Genomic DNA, 19802 nt, shown 5'->3' with positions numbered 1-19802 from the left:
AGAGAGAAAAAGAGAGAGAGGGGAGAAGGACTGAAAGACGTGAAAAACAGAAAGATTAAAAAAAAGTGTGTAAAGTACCATGAAACAGAAAAAAGTGGACAAAAAATAAATGACAGAAAGATTAAAGACTAAGAATAATAATTAAGAAAAAGAGAAAGAAACAAAGTAAGAGAGAGAGAGAGAGAGAGAACAGAAAAGAGGGAGACCGATGGAACTGCGAGTAATGCCTCAATTAAACCTGTCAATATCTATTTAAGCTTTAAATGCTTGCAAAAACCGTCTGTGTTTTTTTGCAGGATTGACTGTGCATTACTGTGGTGCAGGGATATGCTGTTTCTCTGTGATGAGTGCTGAATTACTGAAGTACTCTGCTTTTGTAAAAACTTGGACTTTATTAAAAATGTTTGGATTTTAGATGGCTAACAGTGAACTCCAAAATGTTTGCATCTTCCTTTTTACCTAACTTTTGCCAACTCTAGCCTCACTTTAACACTTGATATATTAGCTACATTTTAGCTATTTTCTCTTGATTAGATTGTTTTTATATACTTCAGAAACACTGACAGCTACAGCTTCAAATATCATGCAAATGCAAATTAAGTTCAACTTTGATTATATGAAATAACATCTGATTTCACTTTAAAGATAGCAAATAAAATAAATATATATTTTTTAATGGTGAGGGTATACCAAGATCACTTTCATGAAGTGCTCCTCTATTAGGCAATATAAAGCTTGACCTTTCTATTGACTATTTGCAGTTTAATACCTCCTGCTTCATACACACACCTGCTCTCTGTGACAATGACAGAGTATATCTGCATTTTGTTTTTTTCACACTCACGTCCTCTCACATCGGGACGTAAGCTGCGGTTTTATTTCTGTGTAAGTATGTTTGAAAACACAGAATGGCATCCAATGTACTACTGTGACTACGGTTGTAGTTTTTTCTCCGACATGTGAACAATTATCAGTGTGAGTAGAGGACGTGATCAGGTGAGAAAATGGAGAGCATTACCTCATAGCCCAGCCGTGCTGCCCTCTGGAGGAGAGTCTCTCCGGCGTTCTTGTTCACAATTAACCGTCGGGCCTCCGGTGGGATTGGACGCACTGTGGGAGACTCAGCAGGGGGGGTTCGGAGGACTCCTACCACGGCTGCCTCTGGTGGGACACTGCCTGCTCTGCCGTTAACCTGCGGCTGCAGCAAGGGCGGACAGAGTGCAGCGGGGGAGCAGGGCTTGACTGGAGAGCAGGGATAGTGATTAGGAGAAGCAGCTCTCTTCCTCTGAGCGATGTGCTGTTCAGTCGGCTGAGAGGGAGGGAGAGAGAGGGGGCAGGGGGTTAGATAGGGACACCATTTATTTGCCGACACATTTTCACCATATACACCTTATTGTGCCTTTATGTATTGGTTTACTATTCAGTTTTTCCTGTGTAAACCTGCTGACTCTCAGATGTTTTGGCATCCTTTTGTTTTCCCATTTTTCTTTTTGGCCAAGTGTTAGCTATTTCTTGGTGAATGTAAATTGACCAAGAAAAATAGGCGGTTTATTTTGGGCTAATTAAGGTCAATGTGTATTAATTTATCCCACGCTTTTTCTATTTCTTTAAATATGTTTGGCTAACAGCTCTTTTATAGCTTTCGGTTTCATACTTTTTAATATATCGCCATATATATTAAGTTGTATTATAGATTTTTTCTTTAATTAGGACCTCTTAATGAAAAATTGCTGCCAAAATAACTTTTTATAAAATAATTTTATATATATACTCATATCTATATTTGAGATAAAGATTCATCTTAGAAGAACATTTACTTAGGTGTTACACAACTTAACTTTATCAGACTGATAAAAGGCAAAAACCATGAAAATTACTCAGGCAATTTTTGCCCCCAGGGTCCCACTAATATCTGACCCTGGTGCACACACACATAACACTGATAGATTGGAAATAAATCTTAGCAAACTGTCAAACGACGTCAACTTTTCTTCTCCTTGAGGTACGTTTTTGATTTGCGCCAGAGTAAACATTTCATACATGTAATTTGCATTAGCAACATCTGTGTTTATGTATGTTTATTGTCTTTGGAAAACACAATGAACATACTTAGACTTGGTGCATCGCTGGCACACACACACACAGCTTTCACACCAACTGTTCACGCCTCAAACACTGCAGGCTGGCACGGCACTTTTCTTCAACCACTAAACCAGCGGAACCCTGGGAGTGCACTCAAGAGGGAGGAGGAGAGGGAGTTGGCTGCCTATGAGTTTGTGTGTGTGTGTGAGAATTTGTGTGCCCTCTCAGTGGAATTCCATGTTGGAGCAGCTGTCAGGCTGAGGAGGAGCAGGGCAGGAGAGCAGCGCGGGTGGAAAAATAACTAGCCTTCCTTTTTTTCCCCCTCAATTTTTCCCAATACTCATATTTTTTCCCCTTCTTGTTTGAACTCACGCACTTCATGCTAGACCATAGCCGCCACATTCCTAACTGTGGGGGAGTATGCATGTGTGTGTGTGCACGTATGTGTGTGTAGCCTTCTACTCGACACTTAGTGTGATGTATAATTGCTCCGGGGTTTGTTGTTATGTCAGGAATGCTCACAAACCCGCAGACATTCACAGCGCCGGCTGGCACTTACCTCTACACAGCTCAGCAGTGCTGATGACACACGTTTGACAATTAAGGCCATTGACAAACACACGTGCATGCAGGCGCTCCGCAGGGAGTCGCTAAGGGCAGGAGGAGGTCAAAGCTCCAGCAGTCCTCTAAACATTGTCAACATACTTCCTTTCTCCCCCCTCCCGCCTTCTCCTGCTCCAGCTGCATAATCAGAGGCGCCGACAGGCATACTGAATCTCACCGCTGCTGCTGAAAAACACCCAGACCCCATATCGTGACCAGACAACCTATCAGCACTCACCTTGTCATCTTCGAGTGCTGCAGGATCAGCCTCGCAGTGCTGAACGGGGCTGTGGGGGGCGCCGTCTTTCCTCTTCTCCTTTTCTCGCTCTTTCTGCCCTGTGTGTTTGGTCTTGCAGGGTCGCTTGCCCTTGGGTTTGTCAGTGTCACTATGGCGACGGATCTTGAGAGGAGGGGCACCTCCCAAAGGTGGCTCTGGGGCCGGCGAGGAGGAGACCCTTCTGGGCTCCTTGAGGCCACGGTCACATGAGAAAGGATCCAGTGGGTAGGCTCTGTCCTTCAGCTGGCTGGGGGGAAGAGGAGGTGAAGCTACTCCTAGAGAGGGAAGAGAGAGAGAGAGAGAGAGAGAGAGAGAGAGAGAGATGGAGAGTGAGCGGCTGATGGTGTGGGAGCTGAATGGAAAGGGAGGATGGGAAGGTATTACAAGGCCATCTCTCAGCCTCTGTTGGTTTATTAATGAGCACACAGAGCTGTCTGGGAGCACAGCATGCCTGCTCACGCAGGAAATAAAAAAAAACTCACATGCACATCACAGGCTCACATAAACACCCCTGTTGTGACTTGTGTGCGCGCTCATCCATTTCAGCAAGGACACTGTTATGGGTAATCTCCCTAAACAAATGTGGCACCATCTTGGATCACCCTTACAGCGCATATTTATAGAAAAAATAAAAACCTGCCCTTGATACAACAAAGTCACAACGGTGTTTTGGTGCTTCTTGGAAATACTTTTTCATCTTGAGGCTCGTTGTTTACTTAGAACTTGCTGAAATGCGATATAAATAAGGATTTGCATTCGTATGATCCAACGATTTAAAAGCCGTGCCTGCACATGCACTTTAACAGATTATTGTTTGTCCACAGGTTTTTTGCCTATTCCTGCTAAGAAACAATGCCTCTGTGTCTGCACAAGTAACTCATTAACTTTGTCACATAACTAACAGACGCAGAGACAGACACTCACACACTTGGTTTTGTACGCAAGTTTGTGTCAAAGGTGACTATAGATAAAAGGTGATTGTTTTACAAGATAATTGTCGTTAGTTAACTACAGGCATACATTACATTGACCGCTGTGACTAAAAAAACATGGCTGATACCAAGGTGTTCGCCACATAGGCAAAAGTGTGAAAAAAAAGAAATAACATCACAAAAATCGGCAGCTCCTCTGGGCGTGTGGTTTTGGTAGGAAACCAAAAACTCACTTCCTTTTATCGTTCTCTCCTCTTTTTCTCCCTCTTGTCTGGCATATGTCTCATTTTGACTGTTTGGGGACGTTAATAACGGGAAGCCCAGACTGGATAAGGTTTATCCCCCCAAACATAAACATACACACATACACACAACTACTTCTCCCTATGAGTGGTTTGAATGGAAAAAAAATAAAAACCATTGATCACACATTAGTCACACTAAACCTGCCCACACACTTCTCCTGCAGCCACTTCCTTTTATACTCTTTTATCGCACTCCTAAAGCCCACGGTGACCAGTGGAACAAAGGCCCAAACACTACAATAGAATGTGGGGTGGGGGCCTCTGGTCTGGTCCACTTCGGATTTCCCATCCTTTCCTGTGGAAAAAGGAAGCGTGCTTCTACCTTGTTTCCTCTACTGCCTACCCTAAGGCTCCCAGGAAATCCCCTTAAGACACAATGCTCAACAAGAAAGTGAAACATGAGCCAAAGATAGATTTCCGTTACCCTAGTTGAACTCGGAGATACGGAGGTATGGCTGGCGCTTCATTCTTACCATTAAGTAGCTTCTCGCTGACCCACTTCCTGTTGATCTCAGCTCTCTGCGCCGCCGCCGCTGCTCGCTCTTCATGCTCTCCCGGCCTGATCTTGCGATCCCGTAAGCTCTGGGCCTGAGCGACTAATCTGGACTGGGGCCACATTCTCTCCTGTTTTATGTGGGATCTGTCAGGTGAGGCAGCACCTGACGATGGCTTGCTGAGACGCAGTCCCTTCAGCTCAATGCAGACCTTGAGCTTTCGCACCTCGTCGTCTTCATCTTCGACAAGGCTGGCCTGTTCATCTGCAAAATTGTATGGAGGTTAAATGTGTTTTGTCTTGCCTTACAGGAAAAAAGAAAACACTTTTTGCCATCATTAAAAAAAGACAGTGACACCTGCTTGTTTTTTTCTGTAAGCAAGCAGATCTATTTGTTAAATTTGCTTGCTTACAGAAAAAAAACGTAATAACCTAACCTAAACCTAATAAGGGTTTTCTTCAAAATATTGTATACAAATATCAGCCTTAGCTTATTGTATTAATACTAAGGCAAAATTACTAGATCTCAATGACGTAAAGCTTATTCCTGAATGCCTTAAAGTAAACACACCCCTGCACTTGAGAATAAAAAAGGAGGGCCTGTCCCACAGACAGATTGGGTAGTTAAAAGGCCAGAGAAGTCAAGAGTTGGGCAGAGAAACAAAGCGATAAAATCTGGAAAGGCAGAGGGAGAGATCTCTCCTTGAAATTCACAGGGGAACGGGTATTTGACTTGTCTGCCAGCGCCGCAGAAACCATGCATAATACTGCTCGCCGGAGCAAAAAAAGAAAGACGGGAAACCCAAACAGATGAGGGGAAAAAAAAGAAAGAAGATGAAAAGAGAAGAAAAGAGCAGCTATGAAGAGGCTGGGTGAGCACAGCGGGGGACGAGCGGCGGCGGCAGGACAGAGCTGAAAGAACAGAGAGACAGCGCAGGAGAAAGGCTGTCCCTTCTCCCCGCTTCTTCCTCGCACACAGCTCAAAGGCAGGATTAAACACTTCTGCGAGCTGGCTGCCACACAGATTGAAAGACGGGACGGAGAGTGAGAAGGAGGGGGTTGGGTGTGGGTAGTGACAGAGAGGGTTTAAGGTGGAATTAATTGGGATGGCAAAAAGCATCAAAAGGAGGAGAAAGAAGGGACACGGGACGACCACAGCTCTGAATCTCACAAGATAAAGAGTCAGGAGGTGGGGAGGAATCTGTAGGAGAAACAAGATATTGACACAAACAACTGTAGCCACTAGTGACTCCCTAGACAAAACCATGGTTCCATGGTGTTCATTTTTTACAGTACTCTCCTATTAAAAGGAAAATAGATCATAAAGGACGAAATATGACAAATTATATGAGTGGACAAGACATGTATTGGACAGCTGGGTTTGGTTTATGTATGAGTCTGGTTTCAGGTTATGTCAGCCAACTTGGACCTATGCAATCGAACTCATTAAGCTCTCTTGTACCGCTCACATCAGATTAGTGCATATAATTTGAACTGTTTTTTTTCTTCCTCTTAAAAAAACAGCACTTTGTGCATAATTCTTATTGAAACAATATTTTAATAACTTGTGAATTCTCACCCATACAAATCTTGGGTCTTTTTTCCGGATGGAAGCTCCGCTCTGCTTCCTCTTTCTCTGCGATCTCCGGCTCAGCTTTGACGTTTGAACGTTTCCTTAGAGGTCCAAAACCAGGAGTGGATTTCTCGTCAGCATAGGGTTTCACTGGTGTCAGAATCGGTGGCATGCAGTGGCCTCCGTCAGACTCCTTCCCTGGCCTCTTGACTCCATCCTTTAGACCTCCGTGGCTGGTAGTTCGAGACCCGTCGAGGGGGCCCTGCACTGGGGACAGAGCCTCCCTTTGACCTCCACACCTCTGGAGGACTGGAACTCTGTTATTGGTGAACACAGGCCGAACACCTGAGGATTGGAGAGACAGAAGGACAGGGAGAGGAAGGAAATGGGGGAGGGGAGTTAAAAAAGAGAGAAAAAAAAGAAAAAAGAGCAGATGAAATGAAGGCAGACATACGGAGAGAGAATACAGATGGACACGTAGGGTGGGGGGCAGGAGTGAGACAGGGTGGGAGGGATTGACAGAGGGAGAACGCCAGTTAAACACCAGCCAGCTTTCATTCTGCTTTAAAGACAGGCAGTAAAACTTTGATGGGTTAAAGACTTTTTAATCTGATGTGAGCCGAGCCAGCAGCCTGACAGTTGAGCGCAACCGCTCGCACAATTCCAGCCAGGGATAGCGAGAGAGAGGCAAGAAAACATCCTGCCCGCTCACTGCGCACTGTAGCTTCACCCTCCACCACTACCCCCCCATTCTCCCAAGGCATGACCGCGCCACGCCCTTCTCACAGAGAGCGTGACTCTAACCACCGACGCCTCCCCCTTCTCCGATCTACACTGCCCCCAGTCCCTCTCTCTCTCTCTCTCTATTCCATAATTAGGCTCACACGTCAGCCACGGCCTCACTCCAACACACAGCTGGGCTCACGGCCAACGTAACTAACCCCCCTCCTCTTTCTCCCTCTCGCTCTCTTTCCGTTGCTCTCTCCCATCCGCTTTCACCCGCTCACTGCCCCCTCCCTCGCTTTCACTCTCTCACACGCAATCTCGGCCCCTCCCTCATCTCTCTGTGCTCTCGATCATCTCTCAGCGCAGATAAGCACAAAAGGCTTCTTGAAAATAAAACTTCCCCCTCTGTCTCTTCAGTTCTCTGGCAAAGCCTGGCTAGGGCACAGGAAAAGTGTGTCTGCCAGTGTGCACGTGCGTGTACATGTGTTAGGTTTGTGTGTCAAAGTTGGTCTTTTTATAGAGTGACCTGGTCTCACCAGAGCCGTGGCTGCCATTGAAAGCAAGTATGTACAAGGCCCGACTATGTGTTTATTTGTGAGTGTGTCCCTGCAAGTCAGCATTTGCAGGATCGTTCCATGTGTGTGCATGCATTAACGTGCATGTGTAATGGTTTATATGGGAACCTTTTTGGCATCACAGCAAAAAATGGTGTCCAAAAGTTTTACAAGACAGTTGCAGTTAAGTGCAAAGGTTTTTGATTGTGTTTTCAAATTAGTGCCTAAGCTGTAAAAGGTCCATGCGTAAGTTAAAGGTATACAGTTCCAAAGATCAGCAGCAACTCTGTGCTATGGTACTATACTATAGCTTGTAATGTTTTCCTTTTGTCTTACATCAACCCTGTAGGTGGCAGTAATGAGACTCAAAGGGTGCAGAATTGTTGTTAAACTTAAAGAGATGTGCGATGGATAGGTCAACAGGTGAACTCAGGAGTAGCCTTTTTCATGTTAGGACTAGGTAAGAAGTTGCACAATTTGACCCTGTGGTCAGAATGAAGGTGGGAATTAAAGTTATGCAAATATAAATATTAACTGGTTGTGGTTCAGTGATGGTTCAGGATGAGGTTCTGGCTCTGTTAAACAGTACCCATTGTCGTTTCCCAATAAGCAGAGCTGCGCAAACCTGTGTGTATGTTACGTGCGTCTGTGGTGCCGAGTTACTCACCCTCCCTTTCTCCCTGCCTGGTGGCGTGTTGGCAGTGCTCCAACGCTCGCTCTCTGCGCTGGCTGTCTGCCAGCTCCCTTCCTGCTGCTGGGGCCGACACACACACACCGCCGCCCTCCTTCTCCTTCAGCTCCAGCTCCGAGAACCGCATCATTGCTCGCTGTGCGCACACATACACAAATGCAGAGAAAACCCATGAAAACCACTCATTGTCCACCAGTACTGTGCACAAACACACCTCTCTAAGCCTCAATCTGGCCTCAACAGCTACAGAAGCAAAAAAAAAAAAAAAAAAAGATTAGAAATCACATTGTCTTAAAATCCAATAAAATGCCAGAGAATCAAACCCACACACATACACACACAAACACACACAGGACAAAAAGAAAGACGGATAAATCACAAGCATGGCATTAAGAGACAAAGGTTAGACTACTGCAGCCACTGTGAGTCCATGTGCTCTGGGCTTTAAGTCCTGGCTTCTGCCTTCCTGAAACATAAACATGGCTAAGAAACACATACATCTAAGCCCTGAGGCAGAGAGAGGAGAGGAAACAGGAAAGAAGGGAGTCGGGGGAGAAAACAAAGTGTGCAGCGATACGAAGGAGACAGAGCCCATCAGAGGCAGATATGATAAGAAATGTAAAGAACTGACCTCCCAGTTAGCTGCAGGTTGACTTATAATACTGCCCTCTCGTGATATGACTTCCATCTAAGCAATTAGAACGGGGGGCTCAATATATCTGTCCATCATTTCATCTTTGATTGTATTCAATTGTTGTCATGTTTTTTTTTAAACACAAAATAGGCAACCACAAACCCACAAAAAACAACACAGTGTGACTCATCATGTCAATTGTAATCGCTACATCATATACTGTCAAATACTCTGTGAATGCATGTGAGAAATAAAAAAAAAGAAATCACAACATGTCTACGAGAAGCGTGATTTTCAAAGTTCATGTCATCTTGATGTCTTGTTTTTTTTTTTTGTTTCCCTCTGACATAATTGTTCCACATTTGTTGGCGCATTTAATAGCTGTGCGTTGCAGCTGTGCATTGATGAGCACGACAAAGACAAAACCACAGTTTTCTCGAGTGCATTCACAACACAGACAGACATGTGCAACCTATTTACATATCTGCCTCAGAGCATGAGCGGAGCAGAAGGTTTGCTGTAGATTCTATGTTAAACTTTGAGCATATGTAACCAGAGATGACGCTCTACAGCAAACAGCTCAGTCTGTGGATTAAAATGGCAAGTGATGCGTTCATATTGATGTAGCAGGATGTGTGTCATAGCAGAAAGGGTCGTTTGGCTACATTGGTGAGGGGAAGGAAAATTGTGACCTTGGACATCAACCAAGCAGGGCAGCATTGGCCATTGGGGGAGGAGGATAGCAACTGGCAGTTGGGGGAGGCATGCAGAAAGCCTAAGACAAACCCCTAAGAGGGGCAGCTGCTGGATTTCGTGCACACTGCAGGCCCTCCACTGCCCCTAACCTTGGGGTTAAGCATAGCCGAAGGCAGTGTGAACTGTGAGGCTGCCACAGTCATGCTTCGAAGTTACAGTACACTGCTCTACAGCACAGTCAGCACTAACACATGCTTTAGCCTCAAGGCAGTCACACAAGGACAGGCACGTACGGACACACAAACACGCACGTACAGAAGTAACCTTTACAGTGGCTGCTTGCTAATCACCATACAGTGACGGCAGCCCTGGCTAACCTTTGAACTTTACTGCCTGAGAGAGAGCCTGGGCCAGCCTTTGCACCAGGTCAGTGAGGTACTGATAAATTAAGGGGAAGATCAAGCCTATGGCCAGTCGAGCAGCATGACAGCATTTGTATCATCTGCACTGTGTGGGTGATGCAGAATATGCCAATTTCATGCAGGGTTTATGTCACAGGCAGTTGTGGATATTGAGTCAGGGCAATAAAAGACATTGGCCCCATAGAGATTTATTTCTGTGTGGGTGTTAGAAGTCAAAAGTATGTTTGAAGTGTCTGCACATTAGAAATGGTGGTCTTAATGACCCCTCTACGGCCTGCTACCACCTTGAGCCCATATATCCTGAATTGTACACACTATATACACACGCCAGTGTTTATGTCCTTACCTGAAGCGCTCTCTGTTCGCGGCTCAACTTGCTGGAGTCAGCATATAGCTCAGTGGTGACACATTTAAAGCGGTCGCCAACGTAGCCTGAGGAGTTGGCAATCCTCTTAGCCAGACTAGATCTGCGGCAGCCTTTTGATGAGGCGTGGCTATCGTCTTCGTCCTCCTCATCCCCTTCTCCGTGCGACTCTCCAAGGTCAACGATGCTGTCTTCCTTTTCAGTGTCGTACTGCTTTTCGTGCTCTGTGTCCTTTTCCACGTCTGTGCAGTGCTGACTGACATAGTGAGCCCTGTTGTCCCTGTCCCCCTTTTCCTTACCGGCGCTGCGCTCCCCAGATGTGCGGGCACAGCGCAAGGTGCTCTGGTCTTGGTCTTCAGGTTCTGGGCTTGGACTTTGTTCATCCATGCTCTCCTCTGCCACATTAATCTGCCCAGGAGGTGTGGAGGGTGGGCTAGACGTCACCCCATGACAGTCTGCACCTTGAGAAGCCTTTGGCTTTCCAAAAGACAGTTCTGTCTGTTTATCAGTGTGGTTAGATGGATGGCTTTGATAAGAATGGTAGAGATTGTTTTGGGGTTTTGGCTCATAGGCGTTTTTTGACAGATTTTGATTATCAAGACAACTGTCTTTTTGGTTCACCTTGGTGCTGGGCTCACTAGGAGGTTGTTTTTGGATCGGTGGGGTAGTCTCAACATCTGTGTCTGAGTGCACAAGGTCAATGCATACAATCTTTTCTCTGGATTGAACAGCGAAAGAAGCCGCTTTGCTTTGACTGCAACTCTGTCCTTGGCCTGCATCGCGTGCCTGCTTTGTTTGACTTTCTTCACTTATCTCCTTCACTATATTATGATCTCTGTGAACCCCATGTTCTTCAACACCACCTTGTGACTGCTCCTGTCCGTGTGCCCTTAAATTTGCATCTCTTACTCCTGAATGCTTTTCTGGGTGAGTGGGCATCAGAGGATGGGCCATTTCCTGTGAGTTATAAGCCAGGTACTCCCCAGCTGGGCCAGGTGGAAGGTTGTGATAGGGTAAAGGATGTTTTCCAGTAAGATGGGGTGGGTAAAGGTTGGTGTTACCAAGCAACACCTGATGAGGGTAAACTGGTCCTTTCCCTGCAATTGGTAGGGAGTGTAGTGTCATACCATCAGGCATTGGGTAGTGCAGAAATCTATTAGCATAAGCCAAACTGTGGTTTAGGTAAGCATCACTTTGAGGCAGGTACAAGTGTCCAGACTGGTGACCATTCTCTACACAGGGCCTCTTGTATGACGGCACATCTAACGTCGATTCACCCCTTTTAGAAATTGCGGAGGATTTTTCTGTACATTCTCGGTTGTGACCCACAGCTGAAGCTGGATGTTCTGATTGGCTGGGGCTGTGTTTCACCCACTCCCCATTGGGTTTAGGAGAAGTAGCCCTGTTACCAGCCAAAGAAGAAACAGAGTGTTGAGTAGAGGATAGCTTGTGGTTGGATTCTCCAGTTCTTGGACAGGATTGGCTACGTTGCTGTGGATGTCCTCTCTCTAAACCTTTGTGTTTGATTACAGATGGTGATGAACCTTTTGTTTGGGATAGGCCAATGTCTACGTTAGATCTTGGAGAGGAGGGCAGGCCAGTGGTGTGCTGAGAATGGGAAGGAGAGGGGCTAGGTACAACCCAGGAGGAGTGTAAAGTGCTAATCATCTCTGGCCTATCAGAGACCTTTGAAGAAGTGCTGCTGACCACAGAGTGAGAAAGGGAGGAAGGGGGAAGGGTCATGTTTTCTTTGAGGTGTTCTCGGCTAGGGGGTAGACCGTAACGTGCGTTTGGTGTCATAGTGTCTATTTTCACTTGGAAACCATTGTGAGGCAGTCCAAACTCAAGTATCCTTCCTGACAAATCTAAAGGTTTCTCAGCAGAGTCTTTGGCTGCATTGGGTTGGTGAGGTTGCCTCTCAAAATTAGGTTTGGAGGGTGACCTGCTGGGTCTCCTCTCAACTCCTACACCTCTGTGCTCAGTTGCCCCATCTCTAGACCTGGGTTTCTGCGGGCTGGGTCGGGCAGGGGAATGCTGCTCTGATGCTATACAGCTCACAGAGAATGGGTGAGGAATGGACTGTATGGCTGAAGATGAAGCAGATACTGAAGAGGTGGAGGAGGTTGGAAGCTGTCCTATTCTGGCAACTGGCCTTTGTATGTCTACAGAACTTTCAAGGTGAGCAGGAGAAGGAGGAGGCTGAGACAGGCGAGAAGATGAAAGGGACAGCTCAGGAGTCAGGTTATTATTGCCACCACTGGTGCCACTAGTGCTTAAACTATTGTTGTTGTTTACACTCTTCCTAGAGGGAGGCCTACTTGGTCTACTTCCTCTGCTTGGCGATCTGTCTCTGTCAATAGTAGCCTGATGGTGTTGAGGGTGAGGAGAATGTTGGTGGAGTTGTGTTGCATATGCAGCTGGAACACCCATCCCCTTGTCCTGGCACTGTACCAGTGACGTCGGTGCCACTGTAACTGCAGGAATCCTCATAGGTGGTGGTACCAGGGGAGAAGAAATGGGAGATGCAGGATAGGGAGGAATATAGTAAAGCCTTTCAGCAGCAGATGCAGCAGGGTTAACATTCCCCCCTTGAGCTGCACACATAGAAGAATAGGCCAGGTGCTGGGGAAGATAGGGGTTGGGCTGGCTAAGCAAGGAGGCTTTATACATATTAAGAGCTGCATACTTAGATGTGTCCATAAAGTGATACATGCTAGCTTCAGAGTACGGGCTGAGCCATGGTAGGCGGAGATAGCTGCCACCAGCTCCTGCCAACCCTAGCTCTGAACCCTTTTCTCCAGGTCCTACTCTGCGTTCCAAGCCTAGACCTTCGGCTCCAGTTCCAGGCATCAGCACAGGTTTGTGGAGACCAGGAGGGGTGCCCTTGTACAGGCCTAGGAATCCATTAGCAGGCTTACGGCTGTCTAGAGGGACATCAGGCTTATAGATTAGCTCTGGGAGGCCATCTCTGTTATATGTGAGAGGGAGGGCAGGGGCCTCCCTGCTCTTCTCCGCAGGCAGCGCTGTGATCCCTGGGTAAACGACCCCTCCATGAAGGCGTAAGCTATCATGCATGAGTGTGCCTCGGTCAAGCCCCATTGCTGCCAGGGGCGTCAACCTTGCATCCACCTGAAGCATAGGACAAAGGAACTATCAGTAAAGTAAAAGAAAACATGTGAGACATGGAATACAGTGATTAATCATCAACCTGACTGCTCTACACCACAGGCATGTGCACAGTGAAAGTGCTGATTTCTAGAGAAGAGTGACTCATTTGAAGAATGTGTATAAAGAGAAATGAGGCCAAAGTCAGGGACTTGCCATGTTTTGTGTGATGTGGTTCCCTTGTCTTAGTTCCAGGTTTGTTTGTGTCTCAGCATCGACATCACGAACAGATGTTGCCCTGTGGAGATGAGCAAGCAGTTAGCAGTTAGTAACTTGGCTGTGCCACACAGAACCATCACATGCCAACAGACAGGCACGTACATGTAATAACATTATCAAGTGATGCCAATATACCTGAATGGCAAAATTTGATTTAAAAAAACAAATGGAAACAGAAATATGTGTTTTATTTTTAAGAGAATTCACTTTTTAACATAACAATAGAGCAAACACGTATGATGAGTTGTTGAAAAATACATATTTGAGATTTAGCAAAATTGAAATACTAGGTCGAATTGTAATTTTTACTAACATTGCTCCACTTAGCACTTCCCACTAGTGACAGAAAATGTTGCAAAAAAGCAAAAGAACTTAAAGAAAACAAAGCATTACCTACAGGAGCACACTATTGGTGGGTTTGACATTTTTGAATATTTTGCTACAAAATTTTAAAGAATGTTGAAATTGTTGTTCGAAATAGCTCACTAGCAACACTAAGGGAATTTGTTTTTTAAAAAAATTTGAGAGGTGTTTTTATTATCACTACATAGCAGTCCAATATGATAGATTACTGACATCAGTAAGGGGCAAAACAAAAACATAACAGCACAGCTACTTATATGCATCACAACCTTCCCCTCACTCTCACATTAAGAGAGATGAAAGCACTGTGTGGGTTCCCCTACACTGCCCTCCCTTCCCATCCATCAGCCATTCTTGGCGACTCCCCACTCTTCCATTCCCCTACTCTGACCCTCATCCTGCCCACCCTGTGGGCTAGACGAGCATTGGGGGAGCCTGGGCTATTCAGTCCCATTCCACACACACTGGTTACTCTGCGCCCTCTCTGACCTATTCTTTTAGCTGCCTCAGCCACAGAAGCGAGGGAAGATTATACATCAGAGACCACTTCGGTGGGGGACCATTTACCCGCCCGCCAGCGCAGCTCCACTGATCAACAAAAACATGAGATAAGCGTAGCTTGCCAGAGAAAGCTGACAACTATGCAAAATATAGCACAAAATTGAGAAAGCACATAAAAGGAGAACATAGATAAAATATCTGATCATGAGTGAGTAAAACTCCAGGTCTAACAGTAATCATTGGGTAAAAGAATAAAAGAAAATTAAAGTTAATACAAAGTTCCCTTTAAGTGTGGGATCCAGTATAATCCTATTAGGATCAACAGTCATTATTGATGTCCTTTTAATTGAACATGATCACCATATCAATTAATTTACTGTTGGAGGGAATTATAGATGGTCCATATAATTAAATATGTACACTTACCAGCTCAACTGTATTAAAACCATTCAAAGAAATGGGATGAAATGTAAGTGTCTTCAGTAAAATAAAAATGTAAAAAAAACAATAATTTTGACTGTGAAAATAAAAAACTTTTACAACTGTGTTTACAATATCTTTCTGTAAAATCCCTTTTGACAATAGTAATAAAAATTGTGAGTTTAGCAATACTAATATAATTTATTTTTATTTACCTGGGTGAAATGTTTAATTTGGGGAGCGCATGTGGATCATTTCATTTATTAGTTTTAGTGTGTTTTTGTAACTGCAACTTTTTCGAAGCCACAATGAACCATCCTTTTAGATAACTGATTTGCCTTTTCTTACTTAGGTTTAATTACCTTTAAGTTAAATTGCTATCTTAATCAGAGTGGTTCAAGTTATCTTAGCTAGCCTTACTTCAGATATATTTACTATCTTTCAACTATTGTTTCCTTTAAGCTAACTTAGCTATGTCACTGCCAACCTTTAGCCACCTCTATTTCTACTTTTTGGTGATCTACCCAAGTTTTAGCTATGTTATCCACAAGTGCTAACTTTAAACAATTTATCAATTCACTTTGTTTGTTATTTAACAAATGCAATTTGACGTAAAAATGAAACGGGATAAATGTCCAAATACGGATGCTTAAATTAAACAAATGAAAGCAATCAAATTAAACCCAAATGCTGCCCCGGATGCATCTGTGAAATGCAGTCTAGTTATCTGTATGTCACCAAAGTATCACGGTGTAAACTTTAAAGTACTACACAGAGACTTGGGTGCCTTAAATAGTCAGGAGCCTGCTTCGCTGTGCTCGGCAGTGCTGACAGCAGCACAGAAACTCGGCTCCTCCATCATCGCACAGAAACGCCTCTGAGCTGCGCTGCCGCGCCGCTGGCACGCCACTTTTATTGCCATGACCCAGGGCCCCATTAATCAGCCTGCCGTGGGCCCCTCGGTACCGCCCCTCCTCCTCCTCGGCAAAGTGCTACCATCCCCCTACCACCTCCTCCTCCTCCTGGCCACATACAGCTCCCCCGAGCAAGATCTGCTTCAACAATATCCGCATCTGACGGAGCTGCTGCTGCTTAAGTGCCAAAAAGGCTGTGCACAAGTGCGTCGAAGCCACGAGTGTGTGTATGTGCCCGCGCGTTACTGCAAATGACACAGACAGCGCCGGGAAATCACCTCACTCCTGTTTCCTGTAGATGTCCTGGAGCCACACGTGTATGACTCTGTCACACAAAAGCCTGTCAACTGAAAAACAAAGTCAAACAGAAAGCACGTACGCAACACCCAAACACAAAGTTCACCACGAGGCAACTCCGCTTTTTCTTTCTGGCACTATTTTGTAGCCTTTCCACAAAAGGGAAAGCCCCAGAACTGAGAGGAAACGTTCTGCTGTCGTCCGGGTCAGTACGAATGAAAGACGGCCTTCTGTCTTATGGCCTCTCCATAATCCATTTCCATTAAATTCACAGTAATCCAGCAGAGATGAAGAGGCTACACCGTCCCTCACCGGGCCTCAAGGTCAGGATCAAGTACACGCTGTGCGCCTGAGCCTCAGCTGCTGCTGCTGCCGCCGGGTAGCTTTTGTTTGCTACCCACAGAAGCACAGGAGCCAAAAAAGTTGCCACAAATGCATCAACGCACGCACAGAGCTTCATGGTTCAGTGACAAACCAGACACAGCAACATTTGCAGCATAGTCATTTAGATTTTTTTTTTTTATGAAATGAATGTTTTACGTCTATTTTACGCATATTTTGTTCAAGCTCACGTGTTAAAGGCATTTTTGTAGAAATTCTATAAATATTGCTTTACATTACACTTGAGTTTAATGTAACTTGTATTTTAGAGGAATGAAATTCAAAGAGCCCAAAAATGGGTCACAATACTTTTTGTTAAACCAATGTTATAAAAGGTTTTTATTGATGTGCATTACGCAATTAATTAACATTAAAGATTTTTACCACCTAAAACTGTCTCATTTACATATGAAAAGGTTAATTGTTACAGTTAATGTTTAAAAATGGCTAAGGACACATTCATTATCCCTTAGTTGACCGCCGTTCATTTAATACCAGCATTGTTAATGTAGAGTTTAATAATAGGTTTATATAATAAATACAGGTCATGACCAGGAAATCTGTTAAAATACAGCTTCTTAACAGCTCTGTTCCATCTGGTAGGCTGCATCATAATGGCCACAAAATGTTTTCCCAGATGTTGTGAAATGATGTCACATCCGGGGACAATAGGCTGTTTGGGTCTGCCCTAACAGGTAACCAGAAAATGTACTACGCAAATGTCATGACACCCGTTTGTAACCCAATATGATACAACAACTTTGTTCTGCGAGTTTATCACTGCAAACATATGAAAGTTTGACTTTGTAGGGGGTTTCGGCTTTTTTTGAACATTTGCTCTTCAAAACAGAAAAATATAGCAATACAATGCCTTTGTTAATAAAGTGTGACTATCTGTTAAATATCATTTAGCCATGTTTTCCTGAAATGTAGCTTCTTTGCTATTCAAAACAAACCTGCTCTAATTACTGGTCCTGACGGTGATTGTTGTGGATCCAAACTAGGTAATTTTGACAGTCGGACTCTTTAATCTACTCCGGATTAGACTCCACTATCGATGACAGCTCCTTCTCAAAACTGAGGACACTGGTTAGCTTTTCACTTCGACGAAAAAAACCGCTAGTCCGTTGCTACTGGAAAAGGCGACATTTAGCGTCCATCTTTCTTTTTTTTTTTTTTTTCAACTACCGCTGATTGACTCGTGGTGGCACGTGACCTCACATGTTGTGTTCACGAACACTAATCCTTGCTCGGACATAAACATTTTGTCTATATAATAGCAAAACGCCATTGTTTGTCAATACTCACGACTGCATATCTAAGATGCGCATTTTCGTTATGAAATTTCGATGCGGTGTATCTTCTGCCACCTATTGACCCTATTGTTGAATTGTAGCCTTTAAAACGACATATTTAAAATTTTGCTAAATTTTACCATGAAATTATTGAGTAAGGTGCAATTATCATCTGCTGGATTCAATGACATCACGATTCCAAAGCCTGGTTATAATACGAGCCTGCAGGTATCAGCCCCAGACGGTTTATTTCTAAGTTTTATGGACAGTCATTCTGCACAAAATGTCACATTATAAAGACTGGAAGGGACGGGGAACGAACGAGAGAGCGATAGGAAAGCAGGAGAAGGCAGCTTGCTGACGCCCATCCCCGCTGCTAAGAATAGTTTGCGCAACAAACAACTCCCGACGGCCGCCCAATCCATCACAGCAGTCGGCAGCAGCAGGAGCAGCAGGAGGAGGGGTGGGGGACGGGGGGTGGAAGAGAGGAGTGCGAGTGGGTGAGGGTGGGGGGCCTCAGTCAGCGGTTGGAGCTGCGTTTATAAACCAGACCGCTGGAGCGGAGCCCCGACTCGCACCATTAAACTGAAAACCACCGGGTGTTTTTAGCCGGAACCTCGCATAGCTCTGCAGGGCCTATTTCTGTGTTGCATGCGCCTTCGGGAGGGAGGAGCGGCGAGCAAGGACACAAGGACAGTGTGCGTGTGAGTGCGCGTGCACAAACATGCGAGAAAGTGGGAAAAGAAAACAAACTGGCTCCTCCACCTCTATTCTTTTCTCTCTCGTTTTCTGAGGTCTGTCGACGTCGACTTGAACTCTTAGTGACCCGTGGGGTGCGCACCGGAACAAACACTGGCACCGCTCATCATTTCCTCCCGGGTTGAGGCCTCTTTACTCCCTGTGCGTTTGCGTGTGTGCAATAATTTCTCTCCGCCTGCGCGTGTGTTTGGAGACGGAAGGTAACAGCTTCCTCTCTAACAAACTGACCTACTACGGTTCCAAAAGGCTCCAGGGTATATCAATTATTTACAAACACTCCTCATCATCGTCACGTGTCCGTGATGCGCACGGTCAGATTTGCAGCTCTGAGAAAGAGAGGGAGACTTAGGGAGAGAGCGAGAGAGACTGGCAGTATAACGGCAGTCCTTTATCGCTCCGCGCGTCCCTGGAGCTTTGCCAAGCTCCTCTGAAGCGCAGAGCTCCGATCAGCTCTGAAAAAAATGCACTGTGACGCAGGATAATCTCCGCAGCGACGGGGGTGGGGTGGGGATAAACACGGATTAAATGTGGGCGCGCACGTGCACGAGCAAAGGCAAACACACACCAACATTACGGCGCTGAGAGCGCAGCGACGTGTCCAAGGGGAGAGGCACTCTGTGTGCAAAGTGTTGGCAATCATCAGCAAATCTGTAGAAATGCATAAAAAAACCTCCGGCGCGCGCGCGCACACACGCGCACACACACAATGATTAAGTACCACAGCCTCCGGGGGCCACACTCCCACCATAACACGCACAAACAGCGACATAAAAAGGAAAGGAGCGCGGAAGAAGACAAACGCGAGCCCAGTTTTAATTGCTATTGATTATCCGGGGCTGACGTGTGCCAAATGGTCCAGCTGATTATCTCTATGTGGACTCCGGTGTGTAGTGTGTGGAAAGTTGACACGGCTGTTTGTCAGTGCGAGTCCCTGATGGAGCAGAAAAAACAGAGATAGAACAGAGGAGGAGAGTGAGAGCTAGAGGAGAAATGTGTTGTTGACGCGCGAAGGAAGCAGGAATAGGAGTCGCCGGCGTCTCCTCAGCTGTCACATTATCAGCGAGCGGGCTGTAAACAAGGGGGGAGGAGTATGGGGGGGGGGGGAATGGGGGGGGGGGCGGGGGGGGGCCGGGGCC

General features: G+C 45.5%; 1 protein-coding gene across 3 annotated transcripts in view; it reads right to left on the bottom strand.

Moving 5' to 3' along the window:
• Nucleotides 1-19802, bottom strand: part of bcor (BCL6 corepressor) — a 76843-nt gene that overhangs the window by 46835 nt on the left and 10206 nt on the right. Inside the window, exons 1-9 of one of the 3 annotated variants that reach the window (XM_008328433.3) lie at nucleotides 17569-18261; nucleotides 13674-13755; nucleotides 10335-13481; nucleotides 8868-8924; nucleotides 8213-8372; nucleotides 6272-6610; nucleotides 4673-4957; nucleotides 2924-3237; nucleotides 1019-1309 (exon numbers count right to left, since the gene is read on the bottom strand). In XM_008328433.3, coding sequence (XP_008326655.1) covers nucleotides 1019-1309; nucleotides 2924-3237; nucleotides 4673-4957; nucleotides 6272-6610; nucleotides 8213-8372; nucleotides 8868-8924; nucleotides 10335-13481; nucleotides 13674-13676 — 4596 coding nt within the window. In that variant the 5' untranslated portion in view covers nucleotides 13677-13755; nucleotides 17569-18261. Of the gene's footprint in view, nucleotides 1-1018; nucleotides 1310-2923; nucleotides 3238-4672; nucleotides 4958-6271; nucleotides 6611-8212; nucleotides 8373-8867; nucleotides 8925-10334; nucleotides 13482-13673; nucleotides 13756-17568; nucleotides 18262-19802 lie in introns of those variants that run through there. The other 2 variants (XM_008328432.3, XM_008328434.3) reach the window with 2 other exon arrangements.

The sequence above is a fragment of the Cynoglossus semilaevis genome, chromosome 16 (genome assembly GCF_000523025.1).
Source record: "Cynoglossus semilaevis isolate Cse_v1.0 chromosome 16, Cse_v1.0, whole genome shotgun sequence".
Taxonomy (NCBI): domain Eukaryota; kingdom Metazoa; phylum Chordata; class Actinopteri; order Pleuronectiformes; family Cynoglossidae; genus Cynoglossus; species Cynoglossus semilaevis.
The sequence above is the reverse complement of the archived record's forward strand: the minus strand, read 5'-3'. Positions and strand labels throughout refer to the sequence as shown.